Source organism: Manis pentadactyla, chromosome 3 (assembly GCF_030020395.1).
Source record: "Manis pentadactyla isolate mManPen7 chromosome 3, mManPen7.hap1, whole genome shotgun sequence".
Lineage (NCBI taxonomy): Eukaryota > Metazoa > Chordata > Mammalia > Pholidota > Manidae > Manis > Manis pentadactyla.
In genome coordinates, this window is record NC_080021.1 from 22,622,242 (window position 1) to 22,645,829 (window position 23,588).

General features: G+C 41.0%; 1 protein-coding gene across 3 annotated transcripts in view; it reads right to left on the reverse strand.

Moving 5' to 3' along the window:
• DEPTOR (DEP domain containing MTOR interacting protein) overlaps positions 1–23,588 on the reverse strand; it is a 156,219-nt gene that overhangs the window by 12,899 nt on the left and 119,732 nt on the right. The window contains exon 9 of one of the 3 annotated variants that reach the window (XM_057497792.1): positions 10,993–13,784. The exons of the other annotated variants lie outside the window; for them this stretch is intronic. Coding sequence (XP_057353775.1) covers positions 13,608–13,784 — 177 coding nt within the window. The 3' untranslated portion in view covers positions 10,993–13,607. Of the gene's footprint in view, positions 1–10,992; positions 13,785–23,588 lie in introns of those variants that run through there. 3 annotated transcript variants of the gene reach the window in all.

A 23,588-nucleotide genomic window follows, 5' to 3' on the forward strand; every position in this document is an offset into this window, starting at 1 on the left:
TACTGGGAAAATAAAAATACAGACAGGAGGAAAGAAAAGAAAACAAAAGGCAAAAAAGGGAGAGAAGCTGGAGAGAGAAGCTGGAAGAAAAGGAGATAGACTGATTGAGATTGAATACTTTAGTGATGTCTCCCCTGTTTATTATCATACTTCTTTAAGTATAATGCCTGAGTAATTAATATGCACACCTATTCCCCATAATTTATTAATTAATTTAATGTTGATGACTCAAAGCATGTAAAAATACTAAAACATTTTGAAAATCACTATTTCCTTTCATTGTTTTCTGGGTACATAATGTAACTTATATTTTAAACATTTGTAGTTCATATTATTTGTGTATTACACTAATACCATATTTGAGTTTATGCTGATATTTTAAATATAAAAATAAAATACTTTTTATTTTTAAATGTAAAATAAATATAAAAACACAAAAATAAATATAAAATCAAACACTGTGTTATTAACTCTAAAAATATCTATACTACTCATTAAACCTACTACACAGATAAGTCAAAATTAGAAAGCATTAAAAGGGCAGCTATATATCTATGGAAATGATATTGCATTTGGAACCCAATGAGAGGGATTTAAATCCTAGGCTCATTTGCTGGATGCTCTTAACCAAGTCATTTCTTCTCCCCTATGCCTCAACAACATAATACACAAAACAAAGTTAGGTAAAAATGCTTATCCTCACAGGTACAATCAGATAATGAATTTAAAACCTCTGCAAATGTCAAGCACTACACCAATGGTGGGTTTTATGAACTCCTTTCCCTTTAAAAATAGCCCTTCCTTCACAGTCACATGCAGAACGGAAAGTGGACAGTGGCAAGTAAAGTGCTTATTTGCTCAGTAAACACTCACTGTTGTCATAAGCCTTGATATTTGCTACTCCCCAACCTACATTACTTTGGCATCTTTGTTTATGAGGAGGGCACGCCATCACTGTTTCTCCTCTCCCATTTTTCACAAATCTATCCTCTTCGATTCAGAGCACATTTTTTAAAAATCAGCGCTTCTCAACCATGGCTGAAGTCACAGTCATAATCAAAGTGATGCCAGCAGGTCATAATCCATCCTGAAGTAGGCCACCAGTAATTTGTTGGGCAATTTAACACTAACTTATTGTGGACATTAGCAGTACTTTTTTTTTTTCTGCACTGGCATACACTCATGAGCCAAAAAATGAGAGGAATTCCACCCCACTCCTGATCCAGAGTGTTGACTTTGGACCTGGGGCCTTCTTTCCTCCAAAGGGAAGCCTTTTAGCATTGCCAAATGAGCCTTTTAGCATTGCCAAATGAGAGGGCAGAAGTTGCTAGGGGAGCCCACACTCCAGCTAATTCCTCACAGGCTCCCAAAGATGAGATGTGTCTCTGCATCACTCAGGGACCACCTTTGGCATTTAGTCTCAACCAGAATTATATTCTCTCTCTCCCACACAGTATTTGTTTTAATTGACCAACATTTAAAAATCAGGGAAGTTTCATATGAAAATTCAGATTCTGGCCTCTCTAGAACAATCTGAAGATCTAATAACACCAGGACTGAGTGGTCCCCTGGCAATGGCTGAGTAGGGGCTACCCCTTCCAGATGGGCACATTATCTCTCATTTGCTATAGTCCTCACCACTTCCTATTTTTTCTTTGCAGCTAGCTGATACACATTTGAGTCTGATTCCTGATCTGGGGCCACCAGATGGAAAGAACTGAAGAGGACTAAAGGATCCCAATTTCCTATCAGCTGAAGAAAGGGTAAAAAAAATTGGTATATCCATAAAATGGAATATTATTTAGCAATAAAATGGAACCAACTACATGCTACAACATGGATGAACCTTGAAAACATGCTAAATGAAAATGTCAGTCACAATAGACCACAAATTGTATGAGTCCATTTATATGAAATGTCCAGAGTAAACAAACCCACCAAAACAGAAAGTAGATTAGTGGTTGCCTAGGCCTGGGGCGTGGGTGAGGTACGGTCAAAGCAGACCACTAATGAGAAAGGCATTTCTCTTAGGGGTGAGGAAATGTTCTAAAATCTACTGTGGTGATAGTTGTGTAACTCCATGAATATACAAACTAGTGAAAGGTACACTTTACACAGGAAAATCGTATGGTATGTGAATTATATCTCAACAAAACTATTAGGAAGAGCTAAAAGGCAGAGAAGCCTGAGGCCAGCCTGCATAGAAGTCTGTGGACTGGAGAGGAGGGGTTGCAGAACTGGTTCAAAGGTGGAGTCCTGTTTTCCTGTTGATCGCGGTGGTACTTGGAGGCTTTAGAACTTGAATGGTAAGGGCTATAGGATTGGGAGGATGAGGATTCAATGACCTTGCTTAGGACCAATGCCCATTCAGGGGTGGGAAGGGGCCACAAGCAGGGCCAGCCGGACAAGGATAGTGGCAGCAATACGTAATGCTGGTCAAGGTCTATTTTATCAGACTGTCTAAACCTCAGGATGGGGCCCAGGTGGTGGCAGTAATAATCCCAAATGGGAAGGGCATGGGCAAAGGGCACCAAAACGATCTTATATCTGACTTTTCATTAACCTTGCTGAGTGGTGACTTGAATTGAATTTTAGAAAAATTAAAAAGGCCATTTCTTTTTGGGGTGTGTGTTTGTGTTGTATGGACACACACACTTGTCAAGTACCAAAATGTGAGACTAATTGGTTCTTTTATAAAACAAGTTCAATCAAGACTTCCTTGGTTGTAAAGACCATCTTGCCCCTGCATCTGCCCATTCTCTCCAGAGCAGCAGAGGACAAGAGTGGGGTTAGAGCAAGTGCACCATGTATCCCCATACCCTTTAACCCTTCTTTATCTGTGCTGCCTCTTGAGCACTCTGGGAATATGGAGATCATGTGAAGATCCTCTGTCAGGGATGATGGGGAAAAAGCTAAGATATCTTGAACCCACTCATGTGTGAAGCACTTACATAAAATTAAAATTTAAATACCTGAGTCTTGTCTTCAAGGAAAGTACAATTAAGTTAAGTAGGAAGAATATTACAGGCAGGATCCTTTTCAAAGCAGCAGGCAATTTCTCAATAAATTCTGCCATTTACCGAAACCCTGTTTTTTTCCCAAACACCAATCCAGCACTTGACATACTTTATCAAAAATCCTACTAATAGACATCGGTGACATCTGCTGGATTTGGGCCACTCGACTGTCACTCTGCTAAAAGCAACTTGATATCCTTGTCAGACATCACCTTTCCGCTGCTGTGGGCAGCATGGGTAGGAATGTGAACCAAGGTGCCCTCCCCATGCATGGGGTCACCTGGCCCAAGCTTGGAGCATCTGACTCTTGCTCCAGGGCCACTGAACCTGGAGCTAAGTAATATAGGAGAGAAAGTTCACTGGCTCTGCTACTCAGATTCCCGGATCTGTCCTGGTTCCTGTCTTTACTAGGCCTGGTTTTCTAGACCTGCCTTGGATTCTCTTACATTCTTGATGTATTTCCAATACACTTCTTTTTTTCCCCCCTTAGGATAACTGGTTTCTGTCACTGGCCACCCATGACACCACCACAACCCTTATGAACAAATGAACAAACTCAATCTCAGAAAGGTTGAGTTATTTGCTCAAGGTCACACATCAAAGTGCCACAGCTGGAATGTGAACTCCCTATGACTCCACAGACCTATATAAATACAAATTTATAAAACACAACATGTATATGCAAGCTTGAGACATGCAGAGAATAGAAGACAAATGTTTTTTCACTTTGCTTTAACTGTTAATTAGACAGTCTAGGTCCACTCAAATATCTTGTATGTTGATGTTTAAGCTCTTCCAACTTCATAAGGTTTCCACTTAGCTAAGGTTGGACTGCTTTCTGCATCACTTAAAACGCTCAACGAGATGTAAACTTAGACATTTATTTCAATTTTTTTTCTTTGACAGAGAGAAAAAAAACGCCCTTTAAACACATTTATCATGCTTATATTCAAGGCAGTATTTTTAGAGTCGGGTTGTTAGGAAAGACGTCATCTTTCCCTAAGTGCTCCTGACAACTGCTGTGGTTCCAGCAGTTCCAATGTCCTGTTACTAAAAATGTGCAAAATGACCTAGACATGCAGGTAGAACTACATAATGGATTCAGTTACAATGGATGATGAATTCCCATCTATGGTACACTATGTTCTGGAAATAAATACACATTGCAAGTGACTACAGGAAGCACACAGCCTGAGGTAAAATGATTTCTCTTCTATGTTAAAAAGCATACACCTGCAAAATGCACAGAACATGTTGACAACCTGTGATAGATCTACCTTAGGTACATATTACCTCCTATCTGGGGTCACGGACTTAGATGTCACCCGTTGGCGGTAATGAGAATTCAGGCAAAGTTGTGACACTTCCCTTCTGCTTATAATTATCTTTATTGGATCTGTTTTCAAAGATTTGATTGCAATTCTCTCATTTCCCCAGTTCATAGAAAAGAGATCAAACATGAACTCATGGAGCTTTTCTGAATTCATCTCCTATAAGAAGGGTAGCACCTTAATTTTATAAAGAAGGGATATGGAAGATGATGTTACCCTTAAAGTAAAGGAAGAACCAAACCTTCATAAGTTATAGGTAAATGATGTCTCTGGGCAAGAGGGCAGTGGAGAAAAGTCCTAAAATCCACAGTAGGTCTGGTAAGAGTTAACAGGAAGGGGGAGGGAGGACTCAGCACATGCCAGGGTGTGATCAGGCTGGGATAAATACCTAGGCTGAACTCCAGCCTTCCTCCTGATAAGGAGCCAAACCAACTAAATAATCTAGCCTCTAATTCCTCTCCCTGCACCAGTCCTGGCAGATCCAGATAACCCTCTAGACAGACTGAATGCCCATGAGCTTGTGCAATTGCACATTAGTTCTTGTATGACTGGAGTTCCATCACAATTGTTCAATTGTTTCATCCCAAGTGGGAGTGAGGCTGGAGAGAAACTCTACACCCACATGTAAGTGTCTCCTCACTGCCATGGCAACCTATTCACCAGGACACTTGCTTCCCTGAAGCGGCTGCACTCATGTAAATGCTCTTCTGGCTTTTTCTTTTTTTTCTTTCTGATATTGAAGGAGAAAGAAGGATAAAGCTGCTTCAGGCTTTCCCTGAAGATAATAAAACCTTTCACAACACAGAGACCCAGAGAGAGAAGTCGTAGAGGCAGAAAGAGTCACAAAGAGAAGATAGACAGACATTGATAGACACAGAAAATAACGAGGAAGAGCTGAGTTATGGTTCACAGGGTAGGAGGCCTGTCCAATCAAACGATACTGAAAGCAGAACTAGGAGCTAAAGCGTAAACTAAAACTTCAATTCTTAATCAAGAAGAACACTCTGATGTATTCTAGAGATCATGCTGATCAAACTCCCACTAAAAGAACTCATTTCTACAAATCTCTGCCAGGCATCCTACCTGTTACCTGAATTTTAAGATAGGAAATGCATCAATTAATGAAGCAGCTTTTTGGGGCCAGTTGCATGGTAGAAGTTCCAGCTCTTCCTCCAATCACCATCATTCAAGCCATTTCACTGATTGCTTAAGTGAAAAGTGCCCCCAAATATAAAACAATGGCTCCCCAACTGTCTCATGCAAACACGGGCCACTTGGGGGGCCTTACTGAATAACTGAAATCTCAGATCTCACCCAAGACCTACAAACTCAGATTCTTTGGGTTGGGTCCCAGGAATCTGCATTTTCATTGAGCCTATCCGGGGACTCTGATACAGCACTATGTTGCGAAACAGTGCTATAAAGTATCCACCAGAATTTTTTCTACCAAAAGTTAGTTTAAATGTTCATCCCATACTTGTTAGTATTATAATAATGCATTCTATGATCTTAAGCATTAAGAGTTTTAAATACAACAAGGAGACTAACGTTTCAGTTTTTATTATAATTATTACTTGCCTGCAGTCTATTTCATTTTTAGAGACCAATTTTGGTATCTTTTTTTGACTTCCCAATTAATAATAACTATGTATAAAATGCTTAAGTTTGGAACTATTATGAGAGGTAATATCCAAGACGCTCAAAACACAATACCCAAAATAACCAGACCTGCTGCCATATTAGACCACACACACTTTTTTTAATATTGCAAAGGACTCGTATTCAAAATATTTAACAACTCTTACAACTTAGCAGTGAGAACACAAAAAACTTAATTAAAAAAGATCTGAATAAACATTTCAGTAAAAATACAAAAATGGCTAATAAACACATGAAAAGATGTTCAACATCATTAGTCATTAGGGAAATGCAAATTACCATCACAATTAAGGTATCATTTTATACCCACTAGAACAGCTACACATAAAAAGATAGTAACAAATATTGGTGAGGATGCAGAGATATGGGAACCCTTATCCAGTGTTGGTGGGAATGTAAAATGGAACAGCCAGTTTGGAAAGGAGGCAGTTTGTTAAAAAGTTAAACATAAATTTACCATACAACCCAGCAATTCTTCACTCCTAGGTATCAACCGCAGAGAAATGAAAATGTAGACCACGCATACTTTTAAAGCCATAACTAAGCCACCACCTTTCAACTGCTGATGTGACAAATCCACACCATAATCAGACCTGCTGAGAATAAAGCTTGAGGCTTTTTGACAGCCAACTACCAAAAAGAAAAGAAGGCTGAGCATGAACCAGGGCAAGGAAAGTCAGGAGTAGATTAAGAAATACTTGAAAGCTGTTTCAGTTTAGAGTTTAGAAAGAAGACATTGTATTTTGATTGCTCCTATTTCTCTAAGCCTTGTTTCAAATCATATGCCATGGTTTTCATAATCGTACATAAGAGACTGTGAAAGCAATGGCATAAACATTTAAATAAAACAGTATCTTTTGGGGATGATTTATTATTTCTGATTATTATTTATTATTTATTCCTCTCTGTTACCCATGCCTGTGAAACTCAGCCATTTGATCCATACACCCAGACTACCTCTTTTATTTGGGGGGTGGAGTGGGTGGGGAGGGTCATTTCATAACTTCTTTGTCCCTCAGCTTTACTGAGATATAACTGACATGCGACCGTGTAAGTTAGGTGTGCAGCCAGCCCACTTCTTAGGCCACCACCTGCCAGTCAGAGGGGGCGGCACTCTAATAGCTGATAGGAACCTAATGTTTTCCCAAACTTCTTTACATGTGCAATCTCAATTAAAATTCCCAACATACCTTATGAAGCAGAGACTATTATTGGTGTTCCCTTCTCACAGTCAAGGGTCCAGATTCAGAAAAGTTAAGACCTGGAGCAATTAAGTGGTAGAGCCAGGATTTTCACTCCAAACTCATATGCTTAAGCCCTAGGCTACCCTGGCTCCCAAGTAATAGAGAATCAGCTTCCCTAAAACTGACTGCACATGGATGGACACCTGAACCTGGTATCTAAGCCCCTCACACACAAGCAAATTTCTTAAGAATGTTGCTTGATTTTTCCTTCTACCACCATGAAATGGAATAATGCTCACTTGATCATCACCAACAGCACCACCTTCATTACCATTAACATTAGCAGGGAAAAAAATGATGGAGAGCCGTAAGGGGCATTTTCACTCTTTTAAGAATAATTTAGGCTCATTTTTAATTTTTACATCTAGGCCAGCAGCAGCAGGGGTATATGTCATCTTATTATCCTCAACCAGGGTCCAAGTAGTCACATATATTTATAATCTAGAGAAGGAAGAAGGTCCTTCTCACTATAGGCAGCTCCTCTCTTCTGCTAGAGTGAAATGACCATTAGGGACACCTGGGCAAAGATTTTAAAGGTTCCAGGAGGAAAGACGTAACATGAATGTAGGCTGGCTAATCACCCCTGGTAATAATGCTGCATACAATCCAGCCAGCAAGCCCTACACCACCCCATTTGTCGCAATGATTGCATTACCTAATCTGTGCCTCTAACTGGCATTACGACTTCCACTCACACTCCTTTGATGTTGCCGCAATCTTTGCTTCACCATAGAAACAGGACAGCAGCAGGTTCAATATACCATCTATATTCTGTAGGTGGGTGAGGCTGTTGGTATCAGTTGATCAACACGGCATGGGTTGTTGCCATGCTCAGTGTGAGGCCACCTCCACTTGCCTATAGAGCTCGGCTTATCCGCAGCAAAAACGGTTTTCCTAAGAAATATTTCTCCAAGAGTAACCTCATCGTCTCCTTGCTTCCTCCCTCCCCAGTGAGCATTTTTCCAAGAGTACAGTTAAGCATAGGCAGTGGAGAAGGCACTGAACTGGGTGTCAGGAGGTAAGTTCTGGACTCAGGTCTGTGCCAGTGAGCTAGGTCTCCCTTTGGACATGCTGCTTCACTTCTCCAAGCATCAGTTCTTCACTTGATAAATTCGGCTGAAAAAGATACTTTTAGGGACTTTAAGGAAACTTTCAGCTGTAAAATTCTATGTGAAAAATAACTTTATGAATAATCTCAAATATATGTGAAAATAATGTGAAAAATAACTTCTCTTGGTTAATAATTTACTATGAACACAAACTTTAGCTTACTGATTGTGTCTACGCCAAGAACTAGGCCAGGAACTTGCTTACATTAAATTTGCAAAGGAGACATTATTTCTAGATATGTAAGCTGAAGCTCACAACAATAAAAAGGGACAAATGTAAGATGAGAGTATCTCTCACGCATTCACCTGTTCTAGATATAGAAACAACAACAACAACAACAAAAATGGTTTAAGAGACATATTATTAAGCCTTGGGTATACAGACAGATGTAACAGAATTAAAAGTCCAGAAACTGACCCCCCCCACACAGGCACTTAATCTATGACAAAGGCATTTTTTTACAGAAAAGAGGGACATTTTATTATGATAAAAGGTTCAGCCCACCAGGAAGATACAAAAATTGTAAACATACATATATACCTAACAAATATATGTACCAAACATACACAACAAGAAAAGCCCAAAATATATGAACACAAAATTCACAGAATTCAAGGGATAAACTGACAATTCAATAATAATAATAATTGTTGGAAACTATTCTGCTCTACTTTTAATTAAAAAAACAATGAGGCAATCAGTCTGTATGTGTACAACATGACATATATGTAACACATACACGACCTGTGACTCAGCAATTCCACTCCTAGATACGTACCCATAGGCAGTGGAGAATATTCTGATACCGTAACAATATGAGAAGTTATATAAATTTGAAAAGTAGACATCTATGGTCTTAGAATTCTTGGTGGTAGTACTAGATTCACTAGTAGTTTGCTTTGTAATAACTTGACATTTGTATGAATACTTGGTGCGTTTTATATATAATGCACTAAAAATGTTTTAACTCTCACGTTTATAATTTCCTAGTTATGTGACTTTGGGCCAGTGACAAATTCTTAGAGTTATACTTTATTCATCTGTAAGATGGGGATCAAGTTTATTAGGAGGATCAAATATGATGATGTACGAATCTGATTATTTCATACCAGTGAATGTTAAATAAATATTGTTTTTTCTCTTCTATCCTTCTTCCCACACAATTTCTACCCCCAAAAACAGCCTACTGAGGGCACATTATTGAAAGAAAGACAGATCATTGCATGGGTCCACTCCCAGGAAAGCTGGTGTGGGGTCTGGCTTGGGAAATGGAAATAGATTTTGAGTTAGAATTATTCATTCAGACCAAAAATGAAAAATAAAAATAAAAATAAAAACAACACAGGGTGATAAGAGGATTTTCCCAATCCAGGGGAATCCCACAAGGACAGAGAATCCAGAAACCATGGTAAACAATCAGCATAATTTTAAAGTAAATAGAGCAGTGGAATTCCATTAAGGAATCTCTGGTCCTGTCCAAAAGATACTCCCTTTAACAAAACTGCTTTGGAGCTGGAGTTGTGAAAACAGTGTAACTAGACTCATACACGGTCCTTCACTAACATACTAGATGGAGACATAAACTAAGTCAAGACTTGCTAGTTACATCTATAGACCTAATTCCCTACATCTAAAGAATGCTTCGTGTTTATAAAACGTTCACATTCTGCAAGAATACTTAGGCGTTTGGGACACTACTGTAGTAAATAATTTGTGTGTGTGTTTAGTGCATAAGCAGCCTTGACAGCAGAACACTGTTTTGGAGGGATAAAAAAAAGAAAGGAAAAATTTGCAGCTGTATGTTCAGTCCATAAATCTTTCCACCAAATATGCAACTGGCTGGAGTGGGTGGTGTGGGAGGAGGCAGAGATCCAGTTCTTGGACGAACACAGGATCCTCTCTCCAGAGAATTACAATCTTCCTCTGAGCTTTAAGCATTTTGAGCAGGCTATACGGCTATGTGTTCCCCAAAGACTGCACACTTAGGCTTGGAGGAAAGTCAACTGTGCAAATGACTTTCTTTCACAATAAAACAACAACAAAAAGCAACAGTGAAGGATTTTTGTTTCAAATTGAGAAACTGTAAGTGCCTGCTGGACTCAAACAGAATCTGCCCCCTTCCAGCCAAAACCGACCAAAGGTCTATTTCAGACGTAGCCTTGCCCTTGGTCACTGTCTTCCACAAGAACCTTTTGCCCAATTAGCAGTTTGCTCTTAGAATATTTATTATTGGCCACTTATCATCCAGAAATTACTATGCTTTTATTCTGGATTATTCCAAAATTAACATTAACAAAGCAAAATTAACAAGCCTAAGATTTTTAAAGATACAGTACAAGATGCACTGCACATTAAGCTTATTCAGCAGGCAAATAACTGCATTATAACTTTGTTTTCACAAGTACAATACATTCTTCATATATCATTTCACTCATACAGGGGTGACCTGTACTGGTCACATTATCTTGCCTGAAGACCAAGCCAAATACTGTTGTGATCTGGGCTAAGAACAAAACATGTGTGTGAGTGTATGAGTGTGTATGTGAGTGTGTGTATGTGTGCACTTTGCAGAGACACACAGGATACCATCTGGTTGGTAGTGTTTTGGTGACTGAGCAGGAAGCAACCTCTTTTTGGGTGTGATATCTAGACTAAGCAACCTTAGAACCTGTGCTGAAGGATCAAGAGAGTTTCATACTAACTTGGCTAAAGATAGGAAGGAAAGCCTTCCATCTTCCACCTCCTACTGTATAGCAATAAACAACATTGTATTATATTAGAATCATATCATTTTTAGGAGTCTCATCCACCAGTCCCAGAACACTGTATGGATCAGAAGATTGGGGTTCCCTCCGATATCTCCATTCCTAGAGAAACACCTAACCCCTGGCAGAGTTGATAACATATTTTGCCAAGATTATCCAGGTGGAGAAATTGAGGACCAGGAAAGTAAAATAATTACAACATGTTTGAAGAGCACCATGATATCATGGAAAGACCAAGGGCTCTGGAGCCAGACAGACCTAGGCTAGTTTGGCTCTGGCTCCGCCATTTAGTTGCATAACAGAGGCTACGACCCAAACTCTTCAGCCTCAACTGTGCAACATAGCTAATACCCACATTACAGGATTGTGGCAAAGATTAAAGGAGATGATACATAATGAGCCCAATAAGAACGGGTTCCATCTTCCTGCTAGCCCCACAGAACATACACACATTACATTGCATTAAGTGATCTACCCTCTAGGCCAGCTCCTCTGCCTATAAATGTTTACTTCTAATGCTAAACTACTGGATTCTTAGCCAGGGCCAAACTCCTTTGCTAAATCTCTGTGTGAGACAGTGATTAATTTATAGGCTAACCTTGGATAACTGACTTCCATTCTGGGCATTCAAATATGATTCCAGGAATGTTTTCCAGACGGCCATATTCAGCCTGGTCATAATTCTTCTGTCTTTTATAAAGTAGCTGAAATAAGCCATGTTGTGTACACAACCAGAGCTTATTAGAACCAGTTCTTTTTTGGAAGTTTGGAGAGAAAAGACCAAGTAGAGGACTCCTATCTGAAATACTTAGTCCATTTTGGCTTCTTGCCCCAAGGAGCCAAAGGGAACAAGAAAAGACAGTTTCTGCTGACAGAGACAATGGCAGAAGCAAACTCACTCTAGAGGCATATAATACAAGCCCATATGCAGTAGCATGTACGGGGTACAATACTCAGGGACAGCCCTCTACCCCCTGATCATGGCGTCCTCTCCTCTCCTCTACTGGATGGATCTCAGTCATTCTCCCCACCCTTTCCTCATGCTTGTACAAAGGGCCAGACAGTAGAAAGAACATGAATATAAATGAGAGATTGGAACTTTGTGGTGTCATCTTGGCCAAGCTAGGACTACATTTCCCAGATTCCCTTTCCAGTGCAGTTCCAGGTTCAAGCTGGCCACAAGGAAAATATCTGCATAATATCTGGAAGGTGGAAATAAAACAGTCAACACTATTCATGGCTACCATGGTCAAATACAGTGAGACGCTAAGGCAGAGGCGCTGTGGAAGGGTCCCAGCCTGTCCTTGCTCTGCGCTGCTTGACGCCCAGCTCTTGTCCCTGACTGGCAGCCCTGCTGACCAGTAGCGGCTTCAAGCCCCCATCAGCCAGTGAGGTCACGGCCTTCCAGAGATTTCCTCACCGACTGCCTGTACAGTCCCCTAGGGTCATCCAGCCAGGAGCAAAGGCTTGGAAACCAGAAGCGACCGAGGTGCTTGCTGAGGGTCCGGGGGATATGAAGTGAGTAATAGAAAAAAATCCACTAATATACATGCCCAGATTTGATGGATTATGGCATCCCTTGAGGGGAGAGGTAATAGCAGAAGGGCCAGTAGCCTCCAGCTGGTCCTCGCTCTTCCCAACCGAGTCCAGCTCTTCTTCCCAACTGCCAGCCTCCACCAAGAAAACTCACACCCACCACCAGACCCTGGGAAAGAAGTGTAAAAAAGGAGCTAGTCACCAGGCTTGAGTCTGAGGATGAAAAAGCCAGAACTCAAGGTGTGGTGGTGAGAATCTAAGGAAGGCATAAAATTGGAAGCTCACTGCACAGGCAGGGCTGATGGGAGGCTGAGGATTAACAGGAGAAGCAGGTTTACGGCAAAGATGAATAGGGACTTAGGGGCATTTCCACGCTGACAAGATATGCTGGCACTGGTGACTGGGATGAGATGGAATATGGGCCTGCAGAGGTGAGAGAGCTTGGGTGAAGAGTCTCCTTTGGGACCCCTGACAGACAGGTGATGGGTGAAGGGGTGGGCATGGGCATGGAATTGTTACTGCACAATGGAACACCTAATTATAGACAGACATGTGTTTCCCCCTACAGCCCCCAACTTCCCAGATACCTCTCTGTATATATCCTATTTCCACAAGATCAGAAGCTTCCAGAAGGAATGCCTTCGGACCCCACAGAACCCGTGGCATATAAGCCATATTCCACACATGGGCACACGGCATAGGATTCCAGCTCAGCCAGACATGCATGCCCCATGCTAGTCTGCTGCCCCAGACCTGGAGAAGGCATGAGACAGTGATGCCGCCTCCAGACCTACCAGACGGTGGTGTGTGCCTGGTTCGATGACTCTGGCTCTCTGCCTTGGAACTTGATCTCATCAAACCCAACTATGGGTACAGGCAGGCAGCCACCCCGCCCAGAACACAGTTCGGTTAGGGCACGGTGGTCCCCTGTGGGAGCACAGCTGGTCACACGGGGCCATGACAAAGGCAGCTTTCTCTTCTGAGGTGCAGGGGGGCTCTGGGAGCCCTCCTTATGTGGCTCTCGGGCTTTCCTTGCCCCAGCAAGAGAGCTCCACTTAAAACCTTGCTATATGACTTCTGATCAGTCAGCACAAACTTCTGCCAAATCTGGTGGCTACAGGTCTTAGGTAGGAAGAGAGGAAAAAAGTAAACATTTTTTCCTCAGCAGAGAAACATCCATCTTTTTAAAGTGAAAGACCCAAAATATATTTGAATTAATAAGAAATGGACCTCTACCAGCCTTAAACTTTCCTTGGGACAGGATACAGTACATTTCCTTTTTCTTTTAAAAAACCTCTGCGGCCCAAAGAGAACAGGATACAGTGGAGCCTTCCCAGGGTACAAGGCCACAGCTGTTCCCTGGCAGCCTCATCATCAACTGGGGCTGAAACCCCATCCGGAAATTCAATCCCTATGTATGAGACATGCAACAGGAGCTTTGTTTTACACTGTAATTAGGGGAAGCTGGGCTTCTTGAATGCCACCCAGCACTGCTGTAATTATTCAAAGGAGTTAAGATGAGAGCATAAGCAGTATGGTCAAAATTAGTGTTACTGAGGTTTGGGGTTGCTTCTTTACTTGTTGGGTTTCATGCAAGTTTGATATGAAGTGGAGCTAATTTCCAAATGTGCTTGTAACTGATATGCCGCAAGGAAATACCTCAATACCAAAAGTACACCATCCAAATGCCTTTGCAATGTACTTAAAAAACAAACTGTGGAACACTGCCTCCCCTTTAATTCAGGGCATGAAAATCAGTGCAGCCTGTTACTGAACAACATGAAGGGATCACGCAGCATTGGAACCACTTTTTAAGAGGTCTGGAACCAGGTTTCTCATTCCTGGCTGTGGCACATTAGAGTCACCTGGGGGATTCCAAAATGTGCTGATGTTTGGGCCTCACCCCAGACCAACTGAGTCCATATCTTTGGGTGTTTTGAGGAGTTTCCCAGGTGATTCTGATGTACACTGAGGCTTAGAAAACAAAAACTGGTCTGGGCATTCATGCAAGGGTCTGTGTGTTCTTGCTTATGCTTGTTTTAAATGTGGACTATGTGCATGCCCAGTACCCCAAAAGGAATCTGAGGCATGGGAAGAGCTGGAATTCACTCTTTACTTGGCCCTGAACAACTTACTGGGGTCTTGATTTTCTTACATTTAAAATGGAGTGCACAGGACTTAGTCTATTTCAGGAAGTTAGAGAAATATAACATTCTCTGAAGTGTTTTACAAAAGCAAGGTGCTACTGTTATTATTTATTATTATTAAAAACAGTTGAACATGATAGACATTCCAACATCCCAGATCTTACTGATTACTGAAATGACTATGGTGGTAGTGGTATGGTAGAGGAGGGTAGAAATTATATAAATTCAGGACCCAATGAGCTAAGCATTGAAGTTGATCTATCACACGTGTCTCATTTATCAGCATGGTCAGGAGTTATCAGATCCTGGTTCTGGTTATCTCACTCAGTCCTGGATAAGTCATTTCATTTAGGCAGGCTTACTTTCCATTCCTATAAGAAGGTTAGACTGGGAAATTCTTGGCTGTCATCAAATTCACAAAGAGGCATATGACCCCAAGATAATGTTAAGAATTGGTGGAATCTTTCCAGCTCTACATTTCTGATTGATAGTGTACATAATACTACCACTGGTGTTGGAAATTCAACAGACATATATACATATATGGTTGAATTTCAAACACATTTCATTTATAAAACTACTAATATGCAAAATCCTGGATAAGAACCATGAATAAAAGTTGAGCCAACAACCATTAAACAATGTCCATGGCTTTCTTCACCTCTCAGAAGCCCAACTAGTTTTAAGGTGACATCAAAGGACCTACAAAACCTACTGGCCAGAGAGGTCCTGTGGGGACCATGGCATCCTTGGGTCTCTGCCAATCCACAGGTTTCCTGCAGACCCTGCACTCCAGGGTGGTATTGGTGGAATGAATATGTGTTTGCATGGTGGCTGAAGGGCTGATGGGGCAGAAAATGAAGTTGTAAGGCAAACACAGTAGTCTAAATATGGCACTCAGCCAGAATAAGCACTCGAACCAGTGTCAGTCAAAACACAGAATAAGGAAAACCAGATACTAAAGCCCTGAGTGTAACAAGGTGTTGATGGTGCTCAGTACAGACTCTGCTGCAGGCTATCTACAATCACATCATCAGGATCTACACTTGGTGTCATGAGACACTAGGGTTCATGCTTTTGGGCTTCCTGCCAACAGAAAATACTCATTCAGGAGCCCAACTCAAATGCTGACTATCATATTGCATTCTAAAGATCAACAGATTTGGGCTGCTCAAATCCTTGGGAGGTAGAAACTTCAGAGACAAAAACATATTCTTTCTAGTTTCCAAAGTTCAGGCCTTTCACTTTGAAATATTTTACTATTTGAATTTCTTACCTTGCAAGAATGCCATCTATCAGTATTATGTTCTTAGAAGGCATTATATGATGAGAAATATTACAGAGTGGCCCCCAAATGTAATATTCTGCTTGTATCTAAACCCATATAATATTAAGGGTATTTTTGGCTTACATCTTCTCTTGATATAATCAGTTTCACATGTATACAAGAATGGTTCCAAAGCACAGGAACCATATCCAGGCATATCTGAATTCATATAGAAATCTTAGCCTTAGGCAAAACTCTTAACCCTTTGAACCTCATTTTTTCTATCTGTAAAAATGGAGACAAAACCTATGTCCCAAGATTGTTACTATTCAATAATAAAACAGAAAAAAGAATACCCCTAGTATGGTGCATAGCATGTAAAATCACTCAACAAACACTGCTTTATCTTAGAACTGTTTTTATTCATTCTCCACTAAATCTAAAGGGTTTAAATCTAGTTCTCCACTGAATCTGAAAGGTTGGGATATATGCCCAAAAATGATAAGTGGAAAAACTAACTTTTAATGCAAATTTGTTCAGTGCTGTCTACTGCTACATCTGATTGAAATAATATATTGTCTGGACATCCACTTAAATACTCAAATCCTTTTAAAAAATAAAAACGAGTATCAACTTTGTACCTGTCAAGATGCTAGCTAGAGATTTTCAAATGAATTTATCTGGTTGCTGCTGGTCTACAGTACATTTTTTTTTCTTTTATTTATTTATTAAGGTATCATTGATATATAGTCTTATGTTCAGATTTCACATGAGCAACATTGTGATTACTACATTCCCCCTATTATCAAGTCCCCACCATATACCCCATTGCAGTTACTGTCCATCAGCATAGTAAGATCTTACAGACTCTCTTCTTGTCTTCTCTGTGCTATACTTCCTTCCCTGTTCCCTCCCTATATTATGTATGCTAATCACAATGCCTCTTAATCCTCTTATCCCTCCCTTCCCACCCATGCTCCCCAGGCCCTTTCCCTTTGGTAACCGTTAGTCCATTCTTGGGTTCTGTGAGTCTGGTCTACGGTACATTTTATTTGTTTGTCTACCTTAGAATAATGAAGGGGTTTTGGGGGTCACCTTCCAAGATTTTACTTAATAGCATAGAAATAGTAAGACTTAAATAAATGGAATCAATTAGATGAGATTAAAACAATTTTTTTGAGCACCTATTAGCTGTCCTGTGGTATGGTAGGTGCTAGAATGAAATTCCACTGGCTACTGGCTACCCTGACAAGCCTTTTTGCTCTAGGAAAGTAGAAATATTACCTAGACTAGAGGATGTATTGTCCTTAGCTGCAGAAATCAATTCATTGACCAAACAAACATTTATTGAGCATATGGTAAAAAAGGAATTATACCATCCCTGCACTTACAGAGCATATATCCTAGAGAGATAAGAGGATATAGCAGATGCTATAGGCTTGATTCACTTTACCTCAACCCAACCTCTCTTTCTCTTGCTAAAGAAGTTGGAAAGTGAAATGTTTGAATTCCCAGCCCCCTTGGAAATAACCACCCAACACAATTCCAGCCAATGAGATGTGGACAGTCACACTATGAAGACTTTCCATCCAAATGAAAAGGAGGCAGCGTGTAAGGTGAGGCGTAAAAGGTCAGAAGTCATCCTTAACAAGCCATGAGAAGAGAATTCTAGGAGGAACGAACAGCAAGTACAAAAGCCCTACAGAGAGAACTAAAAGGTGGTCCTGCAGGTGAGCAAGGAGAGTGGCAAGGAGATAAGACTTGAAAGACAGGTAGAGGTCAGGTCATGTGAGACTGTGTAGGCCCTGGTAAGGCTTTTAGATTTCATCGGAAAGGCAATGTGCAACCAATGAAGAATCTTAAGCAGCAGCGTGGCAGAACCTGATTTCCTTTGCTTGCCAGGTGGGGAATGGATTATGAGGCTGCAAGAGTAGATGTAAGGAGACCAGTTAGGGCCATAGTGGTCCTGGTAGATGACAGTGGTTTGGATTTGGGGAAATGAAGAATAACAGATGCCCTTGAGATACATTTTGGAAGTTTCCTAAGTTGGAGGAAGAAGAGAAAAGCAAGCATTACTTCTAGTTTTCTGGCCCAAGCAAATGGATGGACAGTAATGATATTTACTGAGGTGGAGGTGACTGGAGGAGGAACACAATGTGCAAAACAAAGCATTTGGTCAACTCAACATCCACAATTCCTGTTTCAGTGACGTGACCCTCTGCCAAATGAACGTTTGCCCATTTTGCTCTCCATCATTTCATTTTCTCCAATAGGCTCTCCTCTGAGAACCATAAGCTGCAACTGTAATACCAACAATATTTGATTTCAAATGGCAGGTGGAATGAAGAGACTCTGAAGCTAAAGGCAAAAGGACAGACTCATCCCATGATTTTAGTCTTCCATTTATCATGGAATTCTGAAAATGAATGAAACATGCAAAACCACAAAAAGTTGTATCTGAGACCTCAAGCTTTGTTTCCAGCCATGGTTCTGCCAAACACACATTTCACAGTTCACAATTAAATACTTGTGTGAATAATTAATATCTGCCTCATCACTAGACCTGAAGGTCTACGAGGGCAGGGGCCTCATGGGCTTTGCTCACCACTGGACCTCACAGGGCCCCACAAGCAGTAGGTACTTAATAAATACTCATTGAAGGATGGTTGTACAGCTTATGCTGGTCAATGACAGAAACTATTAGTTGTCCCCATATATCCATTTTTTCCTCCCTCTTTACTAATAGAACCTCCATTTTTTTCTGGACACATGGCCACTGTTTTAGTTTCCTAGGGCTACCATAATACATATAAACACTGGGTGGCTTAAAACAGCAGTTCATTGTCTTATAGTTGCAGGGGCCGGAAGAATGAAATTAAGGTATGAGCAGGGCCATGCTCTCTCCGATGGCTCTGTGGGAGAGGCCTTTCTTTTGTTTTCTATCTTGTGGTGTTTACTTGCAATCCTGACCATTCTTTGGCTTATAGATGCATCACTTCAGTCGCATGGCCATCTTCTCCATGTGTGTCTTCATGCTGTCTTTCTTCTGTGTATCTGTCCTTATTTCTAAAGTTCCTTTCTTTTATATGGATACCACTCACATTCGATTATGGCCTAACCTAATAACCTCATCTTACCTTGATTACCTCTGTCAAGACACTACTTCCAAATAAGGTCACATTCTCAGGTACTGGGGATTAGGATGTCAACACATCTTTTTGGGGGGATACAACTCAACCTGTAACAGTCGCCCAGAATAAACGCAGCATTTCCCAGACTCTTTTGCATCCAAACATGACCATGTGGTCAAAGAGATATAAACAGAAGTAGTGTATACAACTTCTATTTTTAAAGGAGGAATAGTGTCCTTCTGCTCTTCTTTTTCCTTTATGGGTGGCTGGAATGCAAACCTAATGGCGAGAGTTCCAGCAGCCATCCTAGGCCATGAAATGACTTTGCGGATGGAAGCTGAGCAAAGTGAAAATACAAAGTAAGAGACCAGAGATTACAGAGACACATCTCAGCCTTGGACTGACTTCCTTCCAGCTTTTACATGAGGAAGAAATACTTATCTTAACCACTGCTTTGAAGAATTTTATGTCACTTATAAAGCAGCCTAACTATAATTCATATACAGCCCCAAACTGTGGAATCTTCTCTAAGTCACACACCAGTGGAGACAGTAAAGACTATTATATTTATCTCTACTTTTCAAGATACTTGGATTGGTCATAGATAATCTAGAAGTTGGCTTTCAAAAGAGTGTCCTGCTTTGGCTGGGAGAGCATTTAATTTCTTCCAGGCAGATACAGGTCAGTCATGGGAGGAGTATTCCTGACTTTACACCTGGAGGCAACTTCAGGGTTATCTAGTTTTGAGGAGTCTTTCAGAGGGTTGATCGGATTTGGCCTCACACTAACTATTCAGGTGTAACCAGAAAAAAAGAGTTACAACCTGATGCATTGAGGCCTGAGGAGTCTCAAGGCTGTTTCTCTCTTCTTGCCCTTCCTCCTGTCTCCAGGGATCAGCACAAAAAGAGCCAGCTCAGAGCCCATAGCAGATCAATTTAGGAGCAGCTCAGGATTACACCAATACAGTGCTAAAACTTGCCATGTCTTAGTTTTGTAAAAGATGACTTTTTCTATATTTGTGAATAAAAATGTTTAGTTTCAACTGAGTGTTAAACCAGCTTACTGGTAAGCAAAGACAAAGCGGCTGATATGTGTGTAGCAGTCAGTGGGACTGGGACTTCATGTAATGCCAAGAATCACTGGTTCTAAGATGCACATTTTAACAACTCTGAAATTGAGTCGCATCTACAATCAGTGTATCTTATATTTGAGGAACTATGTTAAATGATGCCCACTGAATGTCTACCACATGACAGGCATGGGCTTGATACTTCACACACATTTTCCTATTTATCTTCATAGTTATGCCAGGAAGCAATTACCATTGCCATTTTAAGATGAGAAATGGAGGTTTAAAGTTTCTAAAAAAATGGAAGGATGGCAATAGCATGCTGCAATATGGCAGAAACACATGATTACATAGATCCTGCTCCCCATGATATTCTGCTTTAGCTGTTTTGTTACTTTGTGCTCTGTGTTTGTAAACATAAACTTACTTAAGCAAGAATCAGTCAGAAGACTCAGAATAACATAATGATTATAGCAAGCAACATAACAAATGGCACCTACAAACATCTATTGAGTGTTTATTATGAGCCAGCTACTGTGCTAGAATGCATTTCATTTAGTTGTGACTATTATAAGTGCCATTTTAGGGTGAAGAATATGAGGCTTGGATCAGTTCAGTAGTTATCCTGGGTCCTACAGAAGTGGTGAAGCTGCGACTCTAACATCTGGTGTCTGACACGTAAGCCTGGGCTCTCCATCACATGACCCAGTGCCAGGCACAAACTAGAAACTCAAGCCCTTGGTGAATATGAGAGGGGCCACAAGCGAAAGGGACATGGGTCAGATGAAAGGGAGGGGAAGTCAGACACACTTCTGGGAGACTTCTGAAACTGGGGGAACAGGAGCTGCTAGTGATTGGGCTACCTGATGAAATCATTCACAAAGGACTTTGTGTCCTCAGTATCTAGCAGACTGTGGCTGTGGATTTCTTGATGAGCTTAGGACAGAAACATGGGGGATATGGGAGAAACATGGGCAGAATTCTTGGGTCACAGGCAAAGAGCAACCTAGAATAGAATGATTGCAGCTCAGGGAACTCAAGGAGGATTTCCAGGACTGAAGCATTCTTATTCTACAAGCTGGATACCGTGGGCGCCTCTTGGAGAGGTGCCCCATGCATACTGTGGGGAAGGAAGCAAGGACAGCGTGCCTCCCTCACCAACGCTGTGAGGGACACTCCACGTGTGTCCCTACCCACCAGATGAGAAAAAGGCCCAGAGAGAAGAAATAATTTGCCAAACATCTTAGAGGCAGAAGAAGTGGAGTCAGTATTCTGTCTGACTCTAAAAACCTAAACTAACTTCTGGTAACGAAAACACAACAGTGGCCACCTCTGGTGGGAGGGGATTGACTAGAAAAAGGCATGAGGGAACTTTCTAGAGTGCTGGAATGGTTCTGTTCTGATTGGTATTTACACAGGTGTATACATTTGACAAAACTTATCAAACTATATACTTAAAAGCTGTTGTATTTTGTTGGATGGAGATTTACAACTCAATGTAAAACAATTTTATAAAACTACTGAGCTTTCCTTCCCTACTTCATGCATTCTCACTGGAGTAACCCAGCCTTCAAAGGGGAAATAACTGCCTCTTAGCCTATGAAAGAAATTTTCCCGTTTTCACATATAAAGCTTTCATACATATAATACACAAACAAGTATATAGTATATCTGTGGTACCCAAGTTTCATGAGGATGGGTGATTAGGGAAATAATGTCTTAAAAAGATTCCTTAAGGGAAAGATAATAAAAATAAGTTGAGAAACACTGCCTTAACTCATTGCTACACCTCTTTCCAAAATTCTCTTCCCATCACAGTCTAGTCATAGCTTTTGTTCTGTTCTAAGGAATCCATGTTCTATCTGGGTTCTTCTATATGGAGTAAATCCTCTGTGTGTGTGTGTTTGTGTGCACACATACCTATCCATGTGAATACACTGCAACCATGTGCACACACGTGTACACACAACATGCATGCACACGTGCATACACACACATACACACACAAGTGCAAAGTTACACTTAGGCATAGTTGATTTCTATTCACTCTAGATCGCAGTACAAGCATTCTTTCCCTGGGGAAGTCTCTCATTATCCCTCCCACTGTCCTACAGAAATTTTAAGCACAGGACCTTTTCTTCAAAGGCCTCAACTCAGTTTATAATTATATATTTGACAGTGGGATGATTTGATTTCTGTCTCCCTAGCTCTCTAGGCTGCAAATCCCAGGAAGGCCTAACCTAATACCTGGGATGTGGTCGGTGCAGAGCTGCCCTTGTCTTCTCCGGGGCTGTCAGAGCCTGACATGAAGGATAGCTCAGCTAAGGAAGGGTTCAGAGCAGCAAAGGGATCGGAGCTGAGGCCCTGAGAAGCAACCTCGCCTGCTGGCAGGGCCCCACTCGGGCCGAGTGGCCATGTCTCCCTCTTAGTCCTGCCCAGTGGTGAGCCAGGGAACACTGACACTACCAACTCTCTGTTGACTAAGAAACAACTCTGCCAATGTGAGACAGTCCAGCATGTAAGACAGCACCTTTTATCCCCACAATAACATATGACTTTTCTGAAACATCACAGAATGCATTTTTTTTCCATCTATGTGGACTACCATCCCATAATGTGCTACGTCAGTGCTCAAATCATCCTAGTTACACTAATTTGGAACTTCAGATGGTTTGCCCAACTTGGCCTCTCTTGGATCAGGAGGAAAATCTCATGAACTACAGCAGGTTCGTTGCCATGAGGAGGAAAAAAACAAAAAGCAGGATTTTGACATTTTTTTCTCTACCCGAAAATAGGGATTTTTGAAAAGGAGAACAAAAGAACACAATGACCACTAATTCCTTGCTCTGACTCAGATATTTCTGTTTCTATATTAAACACATTAAACACATGAAGAAATAAACAAACACAGAAAAGAGGCCCGTAAGCCCACATCCATCAATTCATCACAGCAGGAAATGAGAGAAGAAGCCAGGAGTCTTGAAACCCCTACAAGAACTGGCACACGGCAGCAAGAAAACTCCAGTCCTGTTTCTCGCAGGATTTAATTATTCCCACCAGAAAAAATAAACTTCCCAGAAAAGAGCAAGGATATCTTTTGTTCCTCATTTGTAAATATGGCTCAAATTCTTTCACAGTTTGAAGACTGAATGGTTTGCTCTGACTAGAGTTTGATTAAACTAACAAAAGTGAATACTGTGCATCTTTCACTTGGACGACTCTGCAAGATCTGGTCCTGAGCTAAGTGAGGGGCTGGTGCTAAGAATATAAATTATTTACTTGATCTTCTTTGAGCCAACACAGGTGGACATG